General features: G+C 38.7%; 2 protein-coding genes and 3 non-coding genes across 7 annotated transcripts in view; 1 reads left to right on the forward strand and 4 right to left on the reverse strand.

Annotated features, from left to right (window-relative positions):
• Positions 1-535: 535 nt before the first annotated feature.
• Positions 536-3,799, reverse strand: EEF1B2 (eukaryotic translation elongation factor 1 beta 2). Its single transcript, XM_043444932.1, has 6 exons — positions 3,336-3,799; positions 2,778-2,900; positions 1,680-1,806; positions 1,350-1,416; positions 823-948; positions 536-735 (listed from the first exon to the last, which is right to left on the reverse strand). Exons 1-6 carry the CDS (start codon positions 3,413-3,415, stop codon positions 581-583), a joined length of 678 nt encoding a protein of 225 aa, XP_043300867.1. The 5' UTR covers positions 3,416-3,799; the 3' UTR covers positions 536-580.
• LOC122426924 lies at positions 1,088-1,221 on the reverse strand. The gene has a single exon (XR_006265278.1). It is a non-coding gene; the product is annotated as a small nucleolar RNA SNORA41 (small nucleolar RNA).
• On the reverse strand, positions 1,483-1,561 carry LOC122426923. Its single transcript, XR_006265277.1, has one exon. It is a non-coding gene; the product is annotated as a small nucleolar RNA SNORD51 (small nucleolar RNA).
• A 125-nt stretch (positions 3,800-3,924) lies between the features above and the next one.
• NDUFS1 (NADH:ubiquinone oxidoreductase core subunit S1) overlaps positions 3,925-19,973 on the forward strand; it is a 32,087-nt gene continuing 16,038 nt past the window's right edge. The window contains exons 1-12 of one of the 3 annotated variants that reach the window (XM_043444928.1): positions 3,925-4,080; positions 6,600-6,664; positions 7,343-7,434; positions 9,551-9,658; positions 10,329-10,405; positions 11,044-11,125; positions 11,217-11,347; positions 11,789-11,974; positions 14,331-14,465; positions 15,135-15,249; positions 16,929-17,074; positions 17,429-17,557. In XM_043444928.1, the coding sequence (XP_043300863.1) occupies positions 6,604-6,664; positions 7,343-7,434; positions 9,551-9,658; positions 10,329-10,405; positions 11,044-11,125; positions 11,217-11,347; positions 11,789-11,974; positions 14,331-14,465; positions 15,135-15,249; positions 16,929-17,074; positions 17,429-17,557 (1,262 nt within the window). In that variant the 5' untranslated portion in view covers positions 3,925-4,080; positions 6,600-6,603. Of the gene's footprint in view, positions 4,081-5,769; positions 5,791-6,599; positions 6,665-7,342; positions 7,435-9,550; positions 9,659-10,328; positions 10,406-11,043; positions 11,126-11,216; positions 11,348-11,788; positions 11,975-14,330; positions 14,466-15,134; positions 15,250-16,928; positions 17,075-17,428; positions 17,558-19,973 lie in introns of those variants that run through there. The other 2 variants (XM_043444930.1, XM_043444931.1) reach the window with 2 other exon arrangements.
• Positions 15,403-15,475, reverse strand: TRNAG-CCC. Its single transcript has one exon. It is a non-coding gene; the product is annotated as a tRNA-Gly (tRNA).

Here is a 19,973-nt window from a genome sequence, read left to right on the forward strand (position 1 = left end):
ATGCCTGGTATTGCCATAAGCACTTTACCTGTTTTTCACTCATTTCTTATGATTCAAGATATTCTGAATATTCTCATTGAGGAGTCAGCTCAGATATCAGGTAACTTTGTAACTGAGCCATTATATATGAGCCAAATTAACCTAAAATCAACTCTTGGCAATTAACTGCCTTGGACCCAGGTAATAAAAGTCCCAAAAGCCAAGTGATGTGGTCAAAGAAAAAAACAAAACTCTTACTACAAATTCTCAATCAAGTGTACCTCTCCAATAATATGAACACTTGAAATACTGCAGTAAAAGCTGCAGCACCACTTACAAAGGACGTCACTAACAGGTAGGGAAGTCGTCCTTAGTCCACTTTTGTTTTATAAAATCTACCTTACATCTATGCGTAGCCACAGCCCTTCTTTTTTGGCTAAATGTTGAACAACAATGCTGACCTAAATTTACATTATTATGAATTATCTAGCCACTGAATTTCTTCCCTCAAAAATGGAATATAAGTACCACTTATTTAGAAATCAAGAGCCAAGGGTTGTCTTTCAAACTTTTATTTAAGGGCACTGATCCATGATAGATGTTAGATCTTGTTGAACGCAGCCACATCCATAGACTGTACATACTCATCGAAAGCAGTGATCTGCTCCTCCAGCATGTCTGTCCCAACTTTGTCGTCTTCAACTACACACTGTATTTGAAGTTTTTTAATGCCATACCCAACTGGAACTAGTTTAGCTGAAAAGAAGATCGAAAAAAATCTTAGAATTGACACAGTTGGAAACTATGCAGATGCCAGTGTCCAAAAGAGAAGACTAAACTCACAAGAGCCCCAGACCAAGCCGTCTGCTTGAATGCTTCTGACACACTCCTCTAGTTTTGCCATATCGGTCTCATCATCCCAAGGTTTCACGTCTAATAAGATGGAAGACTTGGCGATAAGCGCTGGTTCTAAAAAAATTTAAAAAGTGTACAGGAAACAGCATTGTTCAGACATTCCTTTTGTCCTACTCCAAGTCACTTCACAAATTTTAAATGTGTTTCTAGATGGATCATCTCCTTAGCCACACAAAAGTACAGAACACACACCTTGTGTTTGTCACACACATGCCCACTTTCTGTTGTGCTGAGAAAGAGGTGTTGGGTTGTGTGACAGTTTCTTTCCCACAGTGGAATGCCACAGCTGCTACCTTTAAGAACAGCTGCAGACCAGTAGCTGTGGAAGTTTTGAAGCTCTACTTCAACAAAATGGGGAGGAAAGGAAATTACTTTGGAGGTTAGTTTTTTAAAAAAGATTATTCACATTATGAAATCTATTAAGTCAATTAGACATAAATTATAAAATGACCCACTTTTGGCTTTCTTTGACTCATACTGGGCAAGGCGTTCTTCTCTTAGCCTCTTGGCTTCTTCACTTTCCTGTAAAGGAAAAAATTTCATGTATTTCACAAATACAGTTTAAAGCTGGTGGGTTGTAACAAAGACTGGCTTTGTCAGATAAAAGCAAATCCATCACGAGCTCAGCCGAAAGATGGTGATTTGATTTTATTCATCATGTAGCCAGTCAGAAATTTTAAAAGGCAGGCAATTTTAAGTGAAGCCAGGGTTAAAACCCAGGGATTTTGGCTACAGAGCCTGCGCTTAAGCACAATGATACACACATAAGTCAATTTATGCCATACCTCCTCATCATCAGATCCAAAGAGATCAATGTCATCATCATCTTTACTATCTGTAGCTCCACTTTCTGTGGTGTCTTCCACATTAGCAGGGCCATACTTGCCCAAAGCTTTCTTCACTCCTGGCAGGCTTGGAAAAAAAAATTAATCAACTATTACTAGGTCAGCATGATGTCCCCTTTCATATAACACATGAGAGGAACTTGTTTTCTTTACAATTAAAGAATCTCTTTTGTACTAAGAATTTACCCTTCAACCCTCCCTGGTAAATAGTTTTATATACATATGTTTAGCTGCTCACCCAACAAAAATCAGTACCATGTGAAACATTATATTCAATATGGACAATAATATACTTTCAGAATGAGTATTTCTATTTGAGATTTCATTAAGTATGCTCAGTTCCATTCTTAGTGAACTGGAGTTTACCTCCCCGAACTTCTATTTTGTTAGCAGTTTTAGAAGATTGGAGAAGGACTTGCTCATCCCAGAGGTGGGCCCCCCCAGGTCAAAATCAGGCACATTGGCAGGGCAGTATGGGGAAAAGCTGAATTGCTGTTTTTGATCAAGTAAAATTCATATTTCATGGCAAGACAAAATAAAAATTGAAAATAAAATTTTTCTTAATTTGAACCACCTCCCTCCCCTCTAGGCTGCACTGTGTATGTGCATTAACCAACCCTCTTAAAGAAATATTTCTTCTTAATCTTGGATCATGATGAACCATGACCTGCTTTGCACCTGTAGATCTAGATTATATAAACTGTCATTAAATAATACATTAATTAATGTACGGCCTTGTCTTACTTATGTGGAGGGAACAGTTGTCAGGTTTTGGAGTTTTTCAGAGGTTATAATCCTCGGTGTGGCTTGAATAAAACTTTCTATTTCCTAGATTGACCAATATTTTTCTTCAATATGGTCACGTTCTACCTGCTACGTGAAAAAACGGGAGGATTTTGGTCTCTTAGCCCTTCTCAAGTCATGGAGAAATATCCCAACAAAACTAAAATATCCTGAACCCTAACTTGTCACGTGAAAACCCCGAGTTTAAGCTCTGAAAGCATTCTATTTTTCAAGCAAACACAAAAATAATTTTACCTGGCCTTTTCCTTCTCATAAGATTTGATGTGATTATACCAACGGAGGGCATGACACAAGTCGGCAGGTGGTGGGCCGGAGACGGCTTCAAATACTGCCACATCTGCTTGTGATGGCACATACCTGCCGATGATACAAACGTTAATTACACACACTTTTATAAGGAGAGATACAAACACCAGCAAATGAATGACAAACGCTACCAACTCGCCCTTTCGTCACCGGGGCACCTAAGCTGCTTTGTCGTTTGTAAGAAACAAGCTTCTTAGGATCAGAGATCATTTATTTGGTTCTTCGCGATACCCTGAGACATGTTTGCCACTCAGTAGACCTCTTCAGAAATTGCAATTGCTAACATGGAGCTACAGGCTTACATCTGTTTAACTGAGCAAAGACGTGGACAAACCTGGTGGAGTTAAGCATGCGGAAAAAGCACATTTTAACCCTTGTTCCCTCGCAACCCCCTCGGACCGGGTTTCCCTTCCTCGAGCCGCAGCCGAGGCGGCGCCACGTGGCCCCACCAACCCGGCCCTGCCCGACCCGGGCCAATGCGCTCACCCCTCTATGTAACTCTTGTCCGCCAAGTAGTCGTTGAGCACCTGGAGGCCAGCGGGGCTTTTCAAGTCTCCAAAACCCATGGCAACGGCTAATCTAGAACTGGGAGGCAGTCAAGAAAAAGAGGCGCGCAACCGGTGAGTGCCCAGCGCAAAGAGGAAAAAAGGGCCGCAAAAGGCCGGAAATCCCTTATATAGAAACGGAGGCGTTTCTCTCCGAGGCCCCCGGCCGCAGGTTAAAGGTCAAAGTACGTTAAGATTCTTCAAAGTAAAAAGCAAAGGCTCTGAATTAATGGCCCACAATTTATCCGTTGGCCTTTCTTTGCGCTTGGAAATCAATTAATAAAACCGGTATTTCTTAAATTGCTACCTCCAAGGTTTTCGAAGACTCTAGGACCCGCCCTCTGGGGGTGCCGGAGATGGCCGAAAACGCTCGGCCTCAGCCGACAGGCCACTTCCGGCGGAACTGCGGGTCCGAGCCGGCCCCCGTCACCCCCAACTCCACCCCGGCCTCCTCCCGGGTGCTACGCCCTCTGCCCCGCCCTCTGTTAAGGCGACGGAAGTTGCCGAACTCTATCAGCCGGAAATTGTCGAACTGCGGTTTCTAGTCCCTCCCGGCTTTCCGTTCTTCCAGGCCCGGCTGGCGGAGATACCCGAGACCGCCATACTGAATAAGCAGCCCGGCCTCTGAAGGGGTCGGTGTATTGCAGACAATTCTGCAGGGTAGCCTCGGCGGCTCCAGGGAGAAGGTGAGGTCGTGTTTGGGTGAAAAGGCTGAGGTGCCCCAGCCCCCGCCGTTTGTTTATTGACGAGACTGTTTCCTTTGTCTCAGCCCACTCATTCTCCTCTTGTCCTTGACTTTGCGCCGCGTTCCACCCCGCCTCCTCGGGAACCCCCGAGAGCCGGCAGGTGAGGGCTGTTAGGCAAGATCTCTGGTCTGATGGAGCAGAGAGTAGGAGGAAACCTGGAGGCCCTGGGGAACGCTGACCCGAGTGCACCTTGTGGGTGACCTTCCCTTTGCAGGGGAATCAAGACAGTCCCCTTCCTGGAGAGGACCTGTGTCAGTGACTTAGGCCTAAAGACTGAGCCTTTTCCCCCAAATTAACATATTCCTGGTTCAGGGCATCTTTGGCCGCTGTTGCCTTAGCAACTGTGCATGCCTCTTGTTTCGTGTTTTGCTTTTGTGCAAGGGCTGCATTGGGTAGCACTTACCATTTTCACTGGTGGGGAAAAAAGGGACATTTAAACAGTTGGCCCAAAGGTTGCACTGCAAATGACAAAGCTACCTTGTTTAAATTTGGGGGATCTAATGCATGTACATGTACTATAAAAGCGTGGATCAGATACTTCTGTTTCTGAGCATATAGAAGATGTAACACGAACTGTTTCTGATGAATAAACATCAAGTTGGTTTTTTACTGAAAGTCTTCCCCCCCCCCCCCCGAATTGTATATGCATCTTTGTGTGTGTGTGTGTATGTGCATCTTTAAGCACGGGGTTACAAGGCTGCCAGAGCACCTACACTCTTTAATGCCAAGAAAGTGGAAGTGATGGCCAGATGTTAGAGATAGAACTCAGTTAGCAAATAGTTATTCGATGTCTATTATAAACTAGAAGTGAGTCCGCAAGGAAGAATTAAATGGGTGACATGACTGGGGAGTAGTTACGATAGTTTTAGTTTTAGACTGGTCTAAGAAAATCTCCCTGAGAAATGCCTTTTAAGGCAGAAATTTGAAGGATGAGGAGGGCCCAGAAAGATCTGAGGAAAGAGCATTTCTGTCGGAGGCCTTGGCCCCTGGGAAGATGAAGAGGCAGTGGCAGCAGAGTGGAAGCCAGGAGACCTTTTAGGGGGCTGTTCTAACAGTCCAAGCAAGAGATGATGGTGGCTTGGAATAGTGAGGGAGAGAAGTGGATGAATGCAGGATACATGGTGAATGTGGAGTGGTGTTAACCCCTGTTCCAAAACGTGTCCAGTCTACTTTTAGAAATGATTCATCATTAGCACTTTCCCATCTTATATTTGATTTTTTCTGTTCCTGCAAGGTAGCCAAATAAGTGTAAAGCACTTATCAAAGTTTTGCAAATCTGTATTTCTTATGTTGGGGTTATGCAGTCTCCCATTTGATGCTGAGTGGTCAATACAAATAGTCCTTGTGGATTTCCTAGCTAAAGTAGGCACCAGTTTCATATTGTATTGGACATGAACAAAATAGTAATTAAAAATTTTTACACTGTTGTATGAAATATTGATTGTTGATTTTGAATCTGTCCTGTTCTGATTCAGCAATGTTTTGTCCATATGACCAAGTGAATGGACAGGAAACTCTAAAAGATCAAATAACTTTTCAGTGTTTGCTTATGTACACCTTTAATTGGTGTTAAGGTATGTAACCCACTTTCATTTATTTCGGTAATTCAGCAAATCCTGCAGAGAGGGCTTCTCAGCTGCAGCACTTTAGGTAATTCTATATTATGGGAGATTGTCCTGAGTATTGTAGGATCTTTAATAGCACCCTGACCTCTACCCATTAGATGCCAGTAGGTTTCCCCTCATCATGACCACAGACAACTTCTCTGGACTTTGGTAAATGTTCCTGGGAAACAAAGTTGTGTAGAGAACCACTCTTTTAGAGCTTACTGTGCGTGAGCCTTGGGGGTAGGCATAGAAAGATTCAAGAAGTTCATAATACAGTGGAGGGGTAGAACAAGCACATAAACAAATAATTGCAAATCTGAAAGATAAGTTTACTACTTGACACAGAAAATGGCACTCCAGAGTTTTTCAAGCTTAGGCTTGTGAATATCTTAGGCTCAGAATATCTCAGGAGCATTTAGTAGATAACTGCTCAGAACATAGAATTTTGGAATGCGTATTAGCAGGAAATGAAGGCAGAAAGGTAGGCTTTATTTTATATAGCAAGTAATGATAAGCTAATTCTTGGAATTTATTTTACTACATAATTGTATTTAAGTTTGACCATTTGTTTATAATTAAAAACAACAAAACTGCCTTTTGTATAGAATTAGAAGGCTCATATTTATATACTCGCAGCTCTTCCTTAACTTCTTGATGATGTAAAAGTCAGTTACTTTATCTGAGATGGAGTAATATCTCTATAATTTGAGAAACAATATCAGGACTTGTGAAGTGTTCGATGGAATAAAATATATATATGAAGTGCTTTAAAACCATAAAATATTACTGAAAAGTTTGTTATTGGGATTTTTTTTTTAATCATAACATAGCTCTTCTTTGTTTTATTTTTAGCAGTATGTTAAGGATACCTGTAAGAAAGGCCTTAGTAGGCCTTTCCAAGTCTTCTAAAGGATGTGGTGAGTATTTCTAAAATTGCATTTGTGGGCCCTAAACTGTCTATCTTTGTAAATTCATAGGCTTATGGAATGTTTCTTGAAAGACCCTAAATCCATAATAGATTTTAAATAAAAATAGAAACAATGTTGAGTCAGTGGTTTATTTTTATTATAATAGTTTTTATTAAAAATAGAATAGTTGAATAGAATAATATAGCTTTAAACAGTTCATAGAAATGGAAAGTAGTAGAAATTGCCCATCAGTGCCAGAATGGAAAAAGCAGTTGTTCTGCTTTTGAGAAGTGATCTTCCCAGGAACATGTATTCAGTGGCATAAAGTTATAACTGGGACTTCCTGGCAGTCCCATGGTTACGAGACTATGCTAACAGTGGCAGGAGGCGTGGTTCAATCCCTGGTAGGGAACTAAGATTGTACACATGCCACAGAGCAGGGCCAAAAAAGTTACAGCCTAAACTGCTGTTAAAAATAGACAACTATATTCCATTTGGTATTAAGGATTGGAAAAGCTTTCCTCTGATTCAGTATTTTAAAAATTTGCTTCTAGAGAAATAGAAGGGAATAGGATAAAATGAGGAAAAAATTTAGACCTGTAGGTTAATTATTTAATCCATTACCCTCTGCTCTAATAACTTGAACTCTGTTAATTTCATCTTCACCTCAATTTTTTGGATGATCAGTTCGAACAACTGCCACAGCAGCAAGCAACTTGATTGAAGTATTTGTTGATGGTCAGTCTGTCATGGTGGAACCAGGAACTACCGTCCTTCAAGTAGGCATTAATTTTAATTCTTTATTTCTGTGCATAATCTGGTTTTTTAAAAAAACCATTTATTTCTTGATACTGTTTACTTCTAAAATTTTCAAGATTCCTTGACAAATGCTCATTAAAGTACTGTAGATAGTAAAATTATATGAAGATAACTTTGATTTGAAATCTTGGCATATCAGAATGAGCTTTTCTGTTTCTGACTTTCTTAATGAACTTTGGCAGTTCTTTTGTTTCACTTCTGCCTTACAAATAAATTCCCATTTAGAAACTTTAAGTTATGTGAAATAAATTACCAGTTAATATGAGTAAGTCTGGGAGAAAGGTAATCTTTGTTGTGAGCCTGCTTGATGCACATTTACGTAACTTTCCTATTTTTAACAATATTTCTAGGAATGTGTCCCACAAAGCAGATAAATGGAGGGTAGTAGGTTCTTGAATTTGTGCCCTAAACACTTAATTTCTCCAGTTTCTTCCAGAACTAACAAAATTGGTCATGGAGAAGTAGTGCTTTATTCCATTGTAAATTATTGCAGAGCTAAATGCTCTTTATTCATTTTAGCAGTAACTTTTGCACTGTCAGGCATAGAAATATAAACAATAAATATATAACAAAAATATGTTCAGCGTACAGTGGAGAGTATTTTGGCATGAATAGGAGGTGATAGAAGAGATGTCAGAAATATCTCAGGTGATCCCTGAGAAGTTTTTAAAGGATGAATAGGTATTTATGTGTGGACAAGGAAACTTCAAGTCATTTAGTACTGGTGAAACAAGGTATGTGTAGAAGAGGAGATAACAGGAAATTAAAACTGTGGTGTTGGAGAAGGTCTAGTCATTAAAGATAGTCAATGCAATGTTAAAGAGCTTGTAGTTTGGCCCATCAACAGTTTTCATGTCTACTAAGCAGTATGACATTGACTGTAGAGGATGGTAGTTTGGCGATTAAGATTAGAATGAGACAAGGATAGAGTATATCTTGCATTAGTGGAGCAGGAAATAAGAAGGCCCAAAATAGTGGCAATGGAAATGGAAACCAAATGGTATATTCATGAGAGAGTGAGATGTAGATAGACAGGCATTTTGGAATGATGAAGAGCAGAGGAGTTTTTGTGATTTCTGGCTTTGTTATCTTATTTGGGGATATATAGGAGGGGACAGGGCTTGCCTGTGGCTCAGATGGTAAAGAATCTGCCTGCAATGCGGGAAACCCAGGTACGGTCCCTGGGTGGGGAAGATCCTCTGGAGAAGTAGGAGACAGAAATAGATTGAATTTTAACTGTCTAAAGAACATGCACATGTAAATGCCTACCTACATCAAAAGAAGTGGAGGACTGTCAGGATTGCAGATGAAGGTTCGAATGTAATCAGGATGTAAAATGAGCTAGTGTGAAGGTGGGGACAGTTGACCCACTGCATCTAGCACACAGGAAGACTTGGTGCATTTTTACCAAGTTGTTAAAAATACTGAAAATTGATGAGATTGCTTTAGAGTGAGGGCTAAGGATAGAATAACTAACTCTCGAAATTTAAGTGCATTTATAGACTCAGAGAGGGAGCAGGGATAATTGACAGAGCTGAACTAATCCCCCTCACTAGGCAAATGGGAACTGAGAAGAGCCCTTAGCCAACAGTGGGGAGTCCTGGGCAGGATATATGGGGCCAAAGATAGAACCAGATTATAGTCACCTAGATGGTGTGAAATGAAGTCTAATCTAAAGGAGGAGAGCTGATCAATGAGGAAATCCAGGGACATGAAACCACTGGGACAGAGTTTGAAGGAGGAATCTTTGTAGAGAATGGTTCAGAGGAGAAGTGAGTAGTCAAGCACAGTCTGAGGACGCTTTATCCAGTTTTTAGGCTTGGTGAGGATCTTTAAAGAGGTATCTTCAGAGCAGACAGAGGTTGGAGTCAAGAACAAAGAAAAGGAGGAAAATCTCTTTGAGGATGAAGGTAGGATGAAGATGCAGATGTTTGGAGGCAGGAGTGATTAGATAAGTAGTGGAGGGCCTGTTTTTTGTTATTTGATTTTTGTTTGTTTTCTTTTTCCTGTGTTTCAGACAAGACACGGATGAGTTCAGGTTATTCTAGTGCAGATATTTTTTACTTTCTCTTCTAGGCTTGTGAGAAGGTTGGCATGCAGATTCCTCGATTCTGTTATCACGAAAGGTTGTCTGTTGCTGGAAACTGCAGGATGTGCCTTGTTGAAATTGAGAAAGCTCCTAAGGTACTTAATACCTAAAATTACACACCATGCTATAGAAGGTAGAAAACTTTAAATTATGCAGCAAGCTTTATTTAGAATTAATATTGTTGTAACCAAGAGTCTGGTCCTGTTTACTTCTATCTATAAATTTTTCTGTGTGACTGATTCTCTTCATTCCACAACTGGAAACACATTGAAGAAAGTACTTTATAAGTGCAAGTCCTATATAATTGTAATGTTTAGAAATTAAAGGGACCTTCTTAGAGCAGTCAGTATTTCCAAATGACTGTATGAGACACAACATTGGAAGTGCTTATGCTCTGCCATTTTTCACTAGAGAAAAGGGTTGAAGTGAGAAGGTTCACTTTCAATTTAACTGTTTTGGCTTATGCAATTTTAGTTCAGTAGTGCCTGCTCATCAAAATAGTTATTTGATGTTCTGTTTCAGAGCCTCTTATTAAAAAATCCTATTATTATAATAAAATTAAGATGATGTCTTATTTTTAAGAGAAATGTAAAGTGCCCGACTATCATAAATATGAAAACTAAAAAACTCAGTCTTCAAAAATACTCTGTTCTTTGCTTGTTTTCAAATATCTGATTTAATATTTTTATATATTGGATTACTTATAATTACAAATAAAATTTGTATAATTACAAATACTTAGAGATTTCTTCATTGAAATTCCAGGTTGTAGCTGCTTGTGCCATGCCAGTAATGAAAGGTTGGAATATCCTGACAAACTCTGAGAAAACTAAGAAAGCCAGGTACTTTACTGTTAACTCAGCATAGTGACTCTTCTTGGCAGAAGATTGCACATTTCAATATGTAGACCTTCCCCTAGATGAGAAATTCAGTATCAGACTCTGAAGAAGTTGTGCTAGGCTTTTAGCAGCAGATGGAAGTAAGTACACATAGAGGAGGTGAAGTCAGGTGTTTTATGTTTTTGCGTCTGTAGTGGAATCAGCATTAAAAACCCTTGTTTAGAACCTTGCTCAGCTTGTGATGGCTGTGAGTCTGGGGCTCATTGAACTGAGATTATGGCAGTGATATTGTACTGTACTGGCACTGATTATGTGTGTTTTTGCTTTGCATTCATGTTTTTCTGAATTAATGCCTGAGTTTTCTGAGGCCCATTCAGCAACTTTTGATAATTCTGTGTTAAAACTCATAATTTTCTAGGTTCTGTAATGATATTTTATTCCAGATTCATAAACATTTTTTAAATTACGTATTTAATATTACTTTTATGATAGTTAACAGTGGTGTTTCCAATAGTAAATATAAAATCCATACTAACTATATGAGAACATACATCTGTCACGGTTATTTACATAGCCTATGTGTAAACCATTTTGAATGTCAGCAATTTACTCAAGTTTGTATATTACAATTTTCTGTACAGAGAGGGTGTGATGGAGTTCTTACTAGCAAATCACCCACTGGACTGTCCTATTTGTGACCAGGGAGGTGAATGTGATCTGCAGGTGTGTAGTCTTAATTTCTTAATTCTTTTGGTTGTCTCAAGTTTTAATTTTGTTAGCAAAATTAGGTTAACTCTTTTGTAATCTACTTAAGGACCAGTCCATGATGTTTGGAAGTGATAGGAGCCGGTTTTTAGAGGGGAAACGTGCTGTGGAGGACAAGAACATTGGGCCATTGGTAAAAACCATTATGACTAGATGTATACAGTGTACTCGCTGCATCAGGTAATTATTTTTCTGTCTCTCTCCTGGAATATCATTTGTATTCTTAGCTCTAATATTCACAAAACTTGGTGGAATAACAACACTGGAAAGGATAGCAATTTTTATTTGGTGGAAAAGAGGGATGCTGTATTCCTTGTTTTTTACATAAGCCAATAGAGTGAATACGTTTTCAATTTTAGTTAATAGCAACTTCAGTTGGATTTAAAAATGAGAATCTGCAAGCATTAACTTTGTGATAACGAGCTGCACACATGATTTGTAGAGTTTCCTGTATGAGTGTTACACCTCAAATGCCAGCATTTATTATTGATTTTTATTTAGGGACTGCACTTACCATTGAAAACAAACCTTCTTAGTGTGTTGAAAATCATTATCTTTGCGATAAGAAAGGAGGTAATTTTGCGGGTTTGACCAGTTGTTTGGTGCATTTTCATCCCGTAGGTTTGCGAGTGAGATTGCGGGAGTGGATGACTTGGGGACTACAGGCAGAGGGAACGACATGCAAGTTGGCACGTACATCGAAAAGATGTTCATGTCTGAACTGTCTGGCAACATCATTGACATCTGCCCTGTAGGTGCGCTGACCTCTAAGCCCTATGCCTTTACCGCTCGGCCTTGGGAAACAAGGTATTCATCATTGTATTTTTTGTCCTTTACTTCAGTACTGTTCAGAAAAATGTAAGATTCATTTTCTTCCTGAGTTCTAATTGTTTCGGTCTGCTAAGTTTTTGTTTGCTTAAAGTAAAACCCTTTTTAGATAGATAGGATGAACCTGTGCAAGTCAGTTGTTGTTTCCTTGGAAATTAATTCCAGAGTACTTAATCACAAAATTATTTACTTCTTCCAAAGAGTAAGATTGTGTTGATTTTTAAAAATTTATAGTTTCCTCTCATTATATATTAAATTTTCAACCATGTATACATATCATACTTTATTTAATCAGTTCTTATTAGACCTTTAGTTTATTTCTATTTCTGTGTAATTACAACTCTATGATAAATATATTTATATTTTCTCTGATTCTATCTCTGATTCTTCTGATTAAACTAAGAAATTAAATAGATCATTGAAATAAATTTAAATACTTTTCAGGTTCTAGAAACACATTAAATTGCCCTCTAATTTTAAACTCCTACCATAGTATATGGGAGCATCTTAAAATTCCTCTCTTTGAACCGTGTTTATGTATAAAAAAAGCTTTATGGGGTTTGGGCAGGGAGGAGACAGTACATAACTGAAAAGTTTAAATAGAAAGTTTTTTCTCCTCTCCATGATACATATGATGGTACACTTAAAGTGCTATAGGTCTCTGAGACACTATTCATTTTTCTTGAATCTTTTTTTCTCTTTGTTCTTCAGATTGGATGGATTCTGTTGATATATCATCAAGTTCATTCTTTTGCCATCCCAAATCTTCTATTCAGCCACTATAGTCAGCTTTTTATTACAGTTATACTTTCCAACTCCAGAATTTCTGTTTTTGTTTTTGTTTTTTTAATTTGTGTATCCTCACTGGGACTCTTCATTTGTTGATTCATGGTTTCATATTTCCCTTTAATCTTTTTTTTTTAATAGTTATTTTTATTTATTTATTTGGCTGTGCCAGGTCTCAATTGTGGCATGCAGGATCTTTAGTTGCGGCATGTGACATCTAGTTCCCTGACCAGGGATTGAACCCAGGTCCCCTGCATTGGGAGCTCAGAGTCTCAACCCACTGCACCACCAGGGAAGTTCTTCCCTTTCATCTTTAAACATGATTTTCCTTCTTTCATTGAACATTTTAATATTCTTGTTTTTATTTTTAAGCAGGGCTTCTTAAGAGTTGCTTCTCTGTCTGTATAGCTTAGTAGCCAGATAATGATCATGCTCAAATTCTTTGAGCCAGTAAAGCTTCCATCCTCTGCCAGTGGATCTGTGTGTGGATTGTTGTTCCTGTTTAGTTGCTAAGTTGTGTCTGACTCTTTAGGGACCCCATAGACTGTAGCCTGCCAGGCTCCTCTGTCCATGGAATTTCTCAGGCAAGAATATGGGCAAGAGTGGTTTGCCATTTCTTTCTCCATGGGAACTCTCTGACCCAGGAATTGAACCTGCATCTCCTGCATTGCAGGCAGATTCTTTTACCACTGAGCCACGTGGGTTGCCCTTGTGTGTGGATAGAGAAGCATATTCAGAGTTCGGGCTGTTTTCAGGTCTGCCCAGCTTGTAGTTCACACTCGGCCTTTTGGGCCTCTGCATTGTCCAGGAGAGTGTGAATAGCCTGGGCTGTCTCTGGTCTCAGCTGCACATTCCCTTAGCTGGGAATGCTTACCCTAACTGTGACTGCAGCCTCATGCTAGTAGGTCCTTGACTTTCCTCAGCTCAGTGACCTCCAAGATATCACTTCCACAGACAACTTTTCCCATTTCTCCAAATCTAGTGAGTCTTTGTCTGCAAGAAAAAATCCCCAGTCTTTATAGCTTACCCCATCCTACCAGAACCTCCAGTTCAAGGTGGTGAGAAGGGCAATAAGAATAGTCCCAAGCCAGAACACCACTGGTTTCCACCATTCTTTCTGGAAGTTCAGCAGTTTCTCTAAACATAAAACCTTCACATGATGTTTTATGCTTTTGTTAGCTCTCCAGAGAGTTGAGTTGGTTACTTTTGTCAGTTTTGTCTAGCTTTATTTTTGCTTTTGGAGGGAGGATTTGTCAAGCTCCTTAATCAGCCATACCCAAAACTTTATTTATTTTGATAGTCACGTTTTCACAGTTTGGCTATTTACAGCCTTTACAACTGGTTTCTGTTTTAGATAACAGTTTTAAAGCTTCATTTTTGTGTTAAGGTCTGCTCAAATATGAGTGTGTGTGTGTGTGTGTGTGTGTGTGTGTGTATGTAAGGAAAGGAAAGCATATGTAAGTTTTTTGATTTTGGTAAACCAGGTAACAGAAACTTTGTCCATTTATTATCAAAATCAACTAGTAAATATATGTGGTTTTCTTCTTAGAAAGACAGAGTCCATTGATGTAATGGATGCAGTTGGAAGTAATATTGTGGTCAGCACAAGAACTGGAGAGGTAATGAGGATTTTGCCACGGATGCATGAGGACATCAATGAAGAATGGATCTCTGATAAAACCAGGTATGTGCTATGTTTTTTCCTTTAATTTTTGCAGTTGATTTAAAGGAAATTTTATAATTTTCATTTTAAGGAACAGTCTTTCATATTTGCAAATTACTGTTTATAGACTATTGAAATCTGGATTGTTAGGCTATATAGCGAATTGGACAAAACTGACATTAATAATAATCCTAGGTATACTGCTGGCTTCCATATTTACTGGTTTTCATATAGAGAAATATCTTTTTTTCTCCCAGAGAAATTGAAGTAAATTAAGATACTTAATCTATTTCAGTTTGTCTCTTTTTCATTGGAGAATAGAAGCTAAATGTAAGTTTGAGTTTGCATAACAAAATTTTGAGGAAATGTCTAGAGATACTCAGGTTTTATAAATGATTTGGCTTTCTCAGCTACCAAACATATTGTAATTTTAAGTTTCTTTGGGTAGTTGAAAATAAATGATAAGAACTCAAACGTTTTAGGTGGCATTTTAGTTTCAGATAATGTTTGTAAAATATTAATTCATCTCCAAAGAAATCTGGAATTATTATTTGTATCCATGTATTTATTGTTCTATTTGACCTTTAACCAACACTGTATTTAAATAACATTTCTTTTAGATTTTAAATTTTAAAATTATAGTTGTCTTTTTAGAAAGATTCCACAAATGGTGTAATTTCTGTTATCTAGATTTGCCTATGATGGGCTAAAACGTCAAAGACTTACCGAACCGATGGTCAGAAATGAAAAGGGACTTTTAACACATACCACCTGGGAGGATGCACTCTCTCGTGTAGCTGGAATGGTAAAAAATTGAAATATAGAATAACTGTATTTGTGGTTTCCAAGACACATCTTTTTTTTTTTTTTTGGCTGTACCAGGTCTTAGTTCTGGCAACAGGATCTTCTGTCATCGTTGCAGCATGTGGGCTCTTTAGTTGTGGCGTGTGGGATCTAGTTCCCTGACCAGGGATTGAACCCAGGTCCCCTGCATTGGGAGCACAGAGTCTTAGCCACTGGACCACCAGGGAAGTCCCACGGGGAACATCTTTCTAAGGAAGAGGGGTTATGTTTCTCTTCACTTCTTTCCTCTTACCAGGATTACCTTCCATTTAACAAGCATTTATTGAGAGCCATCTAATGTCATGCTAGATGTAGGGATATAAAGATCACTATCACATGGTTCCTACTTCCACAATCATTTAGTAGGAGAAGATGCATAATCAGGCAATTATTGTGTGCTGCTTTGGGTAGTCATGCAGAAGATGATATATGAGAGCGCGCATTGGAGGGACGCCTACCAGGGCTACCATATTACCTAGGTAAGATGACAGATGACTTCTTTGTTTAGTTGCTAAGTCATATCTGACTCTTTGCAAATGCAACCCCGTGGACTCTAGACCACGACTCCCCCCCCCCCCCCCCCCCCCCCCCCCAGGCTCCTCTGTCTGCAGGATTTTCCAGGCAGTAATGCTGGAGTGGGTTGCCGTTTCCTTCTCCAGAGGGTCTTCCTGACCCAGGGTCATAACCTGAGTCTCCCAGATTGGCAGGCAGACTCTTTACCACTGAACCACCTAGGAAGCTGCTGCTGCCACCTGCCTGAGAGAAGTGAAGTACCTAACCTCAGCCACCTCTTGGAAACCTGTACCATGTCGGGGAGGGGATGAGAGAAACCATGAAAGTTCACTGTCCCCTGGCACAGGCTCACTGAGAGACTAAAACCTAATCATAGGACTGGAAATACTTCCCCTGCCCACTCACCCTCACCACCACGCTCACTAACCACCTGTCACCTCCGTCCCTTTCACCCAGAACATCACATCCATCTTTCAGCAGTGACTTTCAGGGCATGCTAACAGGTAAAAGCACAGCTTGCAGAGGCTGAACAAGCGTTAGACCCAGAGTCATCTGTGGCAAGAATATTGGATGTATCAGACCAGGTATTTTTTAAACTATGACTAAAATGTTAAAGACCATATGGAAAGAGAAGACCACATACGAAAATAGATGAACAATGTTAGCAGAAAGATGGAAATTCTAAGAAAAAACAAAAGACAAATGCTAGGGATCGAAAACACTACCAGAAATGAAGAATGCTTTTGATGGTCTCTTTAGTAGATGAGCCATGAACAAGCTTGCCAGAGCAAGATGCATAAAGGGCTTGAAGGAATGACAGATGCTTCAGAAGATTGTATTTAACTATATAACTCCGAAGTCTTCATCTTCCTGACCTCATTTCAAGGCCTTTTGATCCTAATTTAAAACAAACAACTTTATAACAAGCCGTTGTTGTTAACCTTGACCCCACATGCACTTTCTGCTTCTCACTTTCAGACTAATAATTGGTGTAAAAGCTTTTTTGTCAGAAGTTTGTTGCTTTTATTTTACTTGAAAATGACGTTATTGTTTTGTTTTCTGAATGAGTCATTGTGGTCTTTTTCTGAACGAAGGTTTCTTGGTGATAGCCTTTTCATCCATTTCTAGTTGCAGAGTTTTCAAGGCAATGATGTGGCAGCGATTGCAGGTGGCTTGGTGGACGCTGAAGCCCTCATAGCTCTCAAAGATTTACTTAACAGAGTGGATTCTGACACCCTGTGCACTGAAGAGGTCTTCCCCACCATAGGAGCTGGGTGAGAAATTTGAGGCTAGGATCTAGATGTTTTGTTTTCTTTCTTTCTTTTTTTCCTTCTGTTTATAGGTTGTGTTTAAACCAACACATCTGTGGCATCAGTGACTTTGAAGTGACAACTTGGATACTCCAACATGCCTACTGGTTTATTTTCACATACAGACCAAAGTTGAACCAGGAGCTATTAGAAAATATAATTATTAATAAAGTATTTGAACCTTTGATGCAGTTTAAGAATACTTCAAAAATTTTTTTGTCGGGCAGTGAGCCATGTATTTAATGACAGAGTATTTCATGGATTGTCAGTGTTTATTAATTTTAAGGTAAACTTGGATTTTATATTTTTTGTTTCTAGCACAGATCTACGTTCCAATTATCTTCTTAATACTACAATCGCTGGTGTGGAGGAGGCAGATGTTGTCCTTCTAGTTGGTACAAATCCACGTTTTGAGGCACCACTATTTAATGCTAGAATTCGAAAGAGGTTAGTAATAATATTCTGGGTTTTAAAAACATTTACATGATAATTTATGTTTGAAAAACGACTATCTTAGCTGATTGCTAATAGTAGGAGTGAGATTCCAAAAGATAATTGAAGGGCAGTTTCTAACAGCTCCATTCTCCACTTCTTCCCTGCTGATCATTTTTTTATCTTCTTAGTTTGAAATAAGGAACTTGAAAAGTTTTTTGCATACCTATGTTTGTGTAGTGTTCACCCAGATTAATCAGTGCTAATGTTTATATTTTTTTCTTTTCTCTCCATCTATATATTTGTGTGAACATAATCATTTGAAAGTAGGTTGTATACATGATCCCCTTTTAATCCCAGACTAAACACGTCTGTGTGTGTTTCCTAAGGACAAGCATATTCTCCATTTAAGAATTTGATTCTTTATTTAATCAAGAACTTAGTATTGATACAGTATTATTATTTATTTGTGCTCAAATTTCACTGAGTTGTTTCCATAGTTTCTTTTATAATAACTTTTTTCTGCCTAGGACCCAGTCTGGAGTTACATGTTGCAGTTAGTGTCGTGACTCTTCAGTCTCCTTTTTTGACTTTTTTTTTTGAAGACTACAGGCCAGTTATTTTGTAGAATGCCTCTATCTTTTTATATCTTAGAGACTTGTAATAGCTCAGCCGTATAGTTGATTGTCTAAACTGGGACAATGTTGAGAGTAGAAAGGGGAGTTATTATTCCAGGGTGACAGGTAAAAACCCCTACTGTCTCTGACAAACCAGAATATATGGTCACTACATTTATTACTATTTTTGGAGAAGCTGGATCCATACTTCCTTGTCAGTAGACAATAAATATGAATGATGTAGTTTGTTTTTTATGAACTTTTATTTAAATGATTTCAACAGATAATTAGAACTCTGCTGTGTAGACATAGCAAAATAAAAATATCACTTATTCTAAAATAAAGTCTTTGTTTATAGCTAGCTTAGAGTTAGCATTCTAACACAGCAAGTTAATTCATTGACTTTCCTTGATGTGTGCAGACTTAGCTTATTTTGTTATACTTTGCTTTATTGTACTTTGCAGATATAGTCTGTTTTTTTGCAAATTTAAAGTTTATGGCAGCTGTTGGTCGAGTAAGTCTTTCAGTGCTATTTTCCATCAGCATTTTCTCTCTTTGTGTCTCTGTGTCATATTTTGATAACTCTCACAATATTTCAAACTTTTTTATTTTTACTACATTTTATTATGGTGATCTTTGATCAGTGAGCTTTGCTGTTACTCTTTGTTTTGGGGCACCATATACCATATCCATATAACATGTTGAATTTAATCAGTAGATGTTGGTGTGTTTTGATCACTCTGCCAACTGACCAGTCCTCCATATCTCTCCCTCTCCTTGGGTCTCCTTATTCCCTGAGACACAACAGTGTGTAAAGTAGGTCAATTAATAACCTACAGTGGCTTGTAAGTGTTCAAGTGAAAGGAAGTCACTTTAAATCAAAAGCTAGAAATGATTAAACTTATTGAAGGAGGTATACTGAAAGCAGAGATAGACCAAAAAACAGACCTCTTGTGCCAAACAATCCTGTCGTGAATGCAGAGGAGATTTATTAAAGTGCTACTCTAAAGTGCGCATGAATGATAAGAAAGCAAAACAACCTTATTACTAATGTGGATAAAGTTTGAGTGGTCTGGATTGACGATCAGACCAGCCATGACATTCCCTCAAAGCCTAATCCAGAGCAAGGCCCTAACTCTTCGTTTCTAAAGGTGAAGAAGCTACAGAAGTTAAAACTAGCAGAGGTTGGTTCATGAGATTTAGGGCAGGAAGCTGTCTCCATAACATAAAGATATAAGGTGAAGCAGCAAGTGCTAAATGTAGAAACTGCAGTGAGTTACCCAGAGGTCTAGCTAAGATAATGAAGATGGCTGCACTGAACAAGATTTTCAGTGTAGACAAAACTGCCTTTTATTGGAAAAATGTGCCACCTAGAAGTTTTATAGCTAGAGAGGAGAAATCAGTGCCTGGCTTCAGAGCTTCAAAGGATAGGCTATGTTAGGGGTTAATGCTCCTGGTTACTTTAAGTTGAAGCCAGTGCTCAACTTACCATTCTGAAAATCCAAGGGCTCTTGAGAATTTTGCTAAACCTGTTTTGCTTGTGCTTGATAAATGGAACAACAAAGCCTCGTTGACAGCGCATCTGTTTGCATTATGGTTTACTGACTGTTTTAAGCCCATTGTTGAGACCTACTGCTCAGGAAAAAAAGATTCAAGATACTACTAATTGATAATTGTACCTGATCACCCAAAAACTCTGATGAAGATATACAATGAGATTACTCTTGTTTTGTGCCTGCTAACACAGCATCCATTCTGCAGCTCGTGGATTAAGGAGTAATTCAATTTTCAAGTCTTATTATTTAAGAAATCCT

Source organism: Cervus canadensis, chromosome 24 (genome assembly GCF_019320065.1).
Source record: "Cervus canadensis isolate Bull #8, Minnesota chromosome 24, ASM1932006v1, whole genome shotgun sequence".
Classification (NCBI taxonomy): domain Eukaryota; kingdom Metazoa; phylum Chordata; class Mammalia; order Artiodactyla; family Cervidae; genus Cervus; species Cervus canadensis.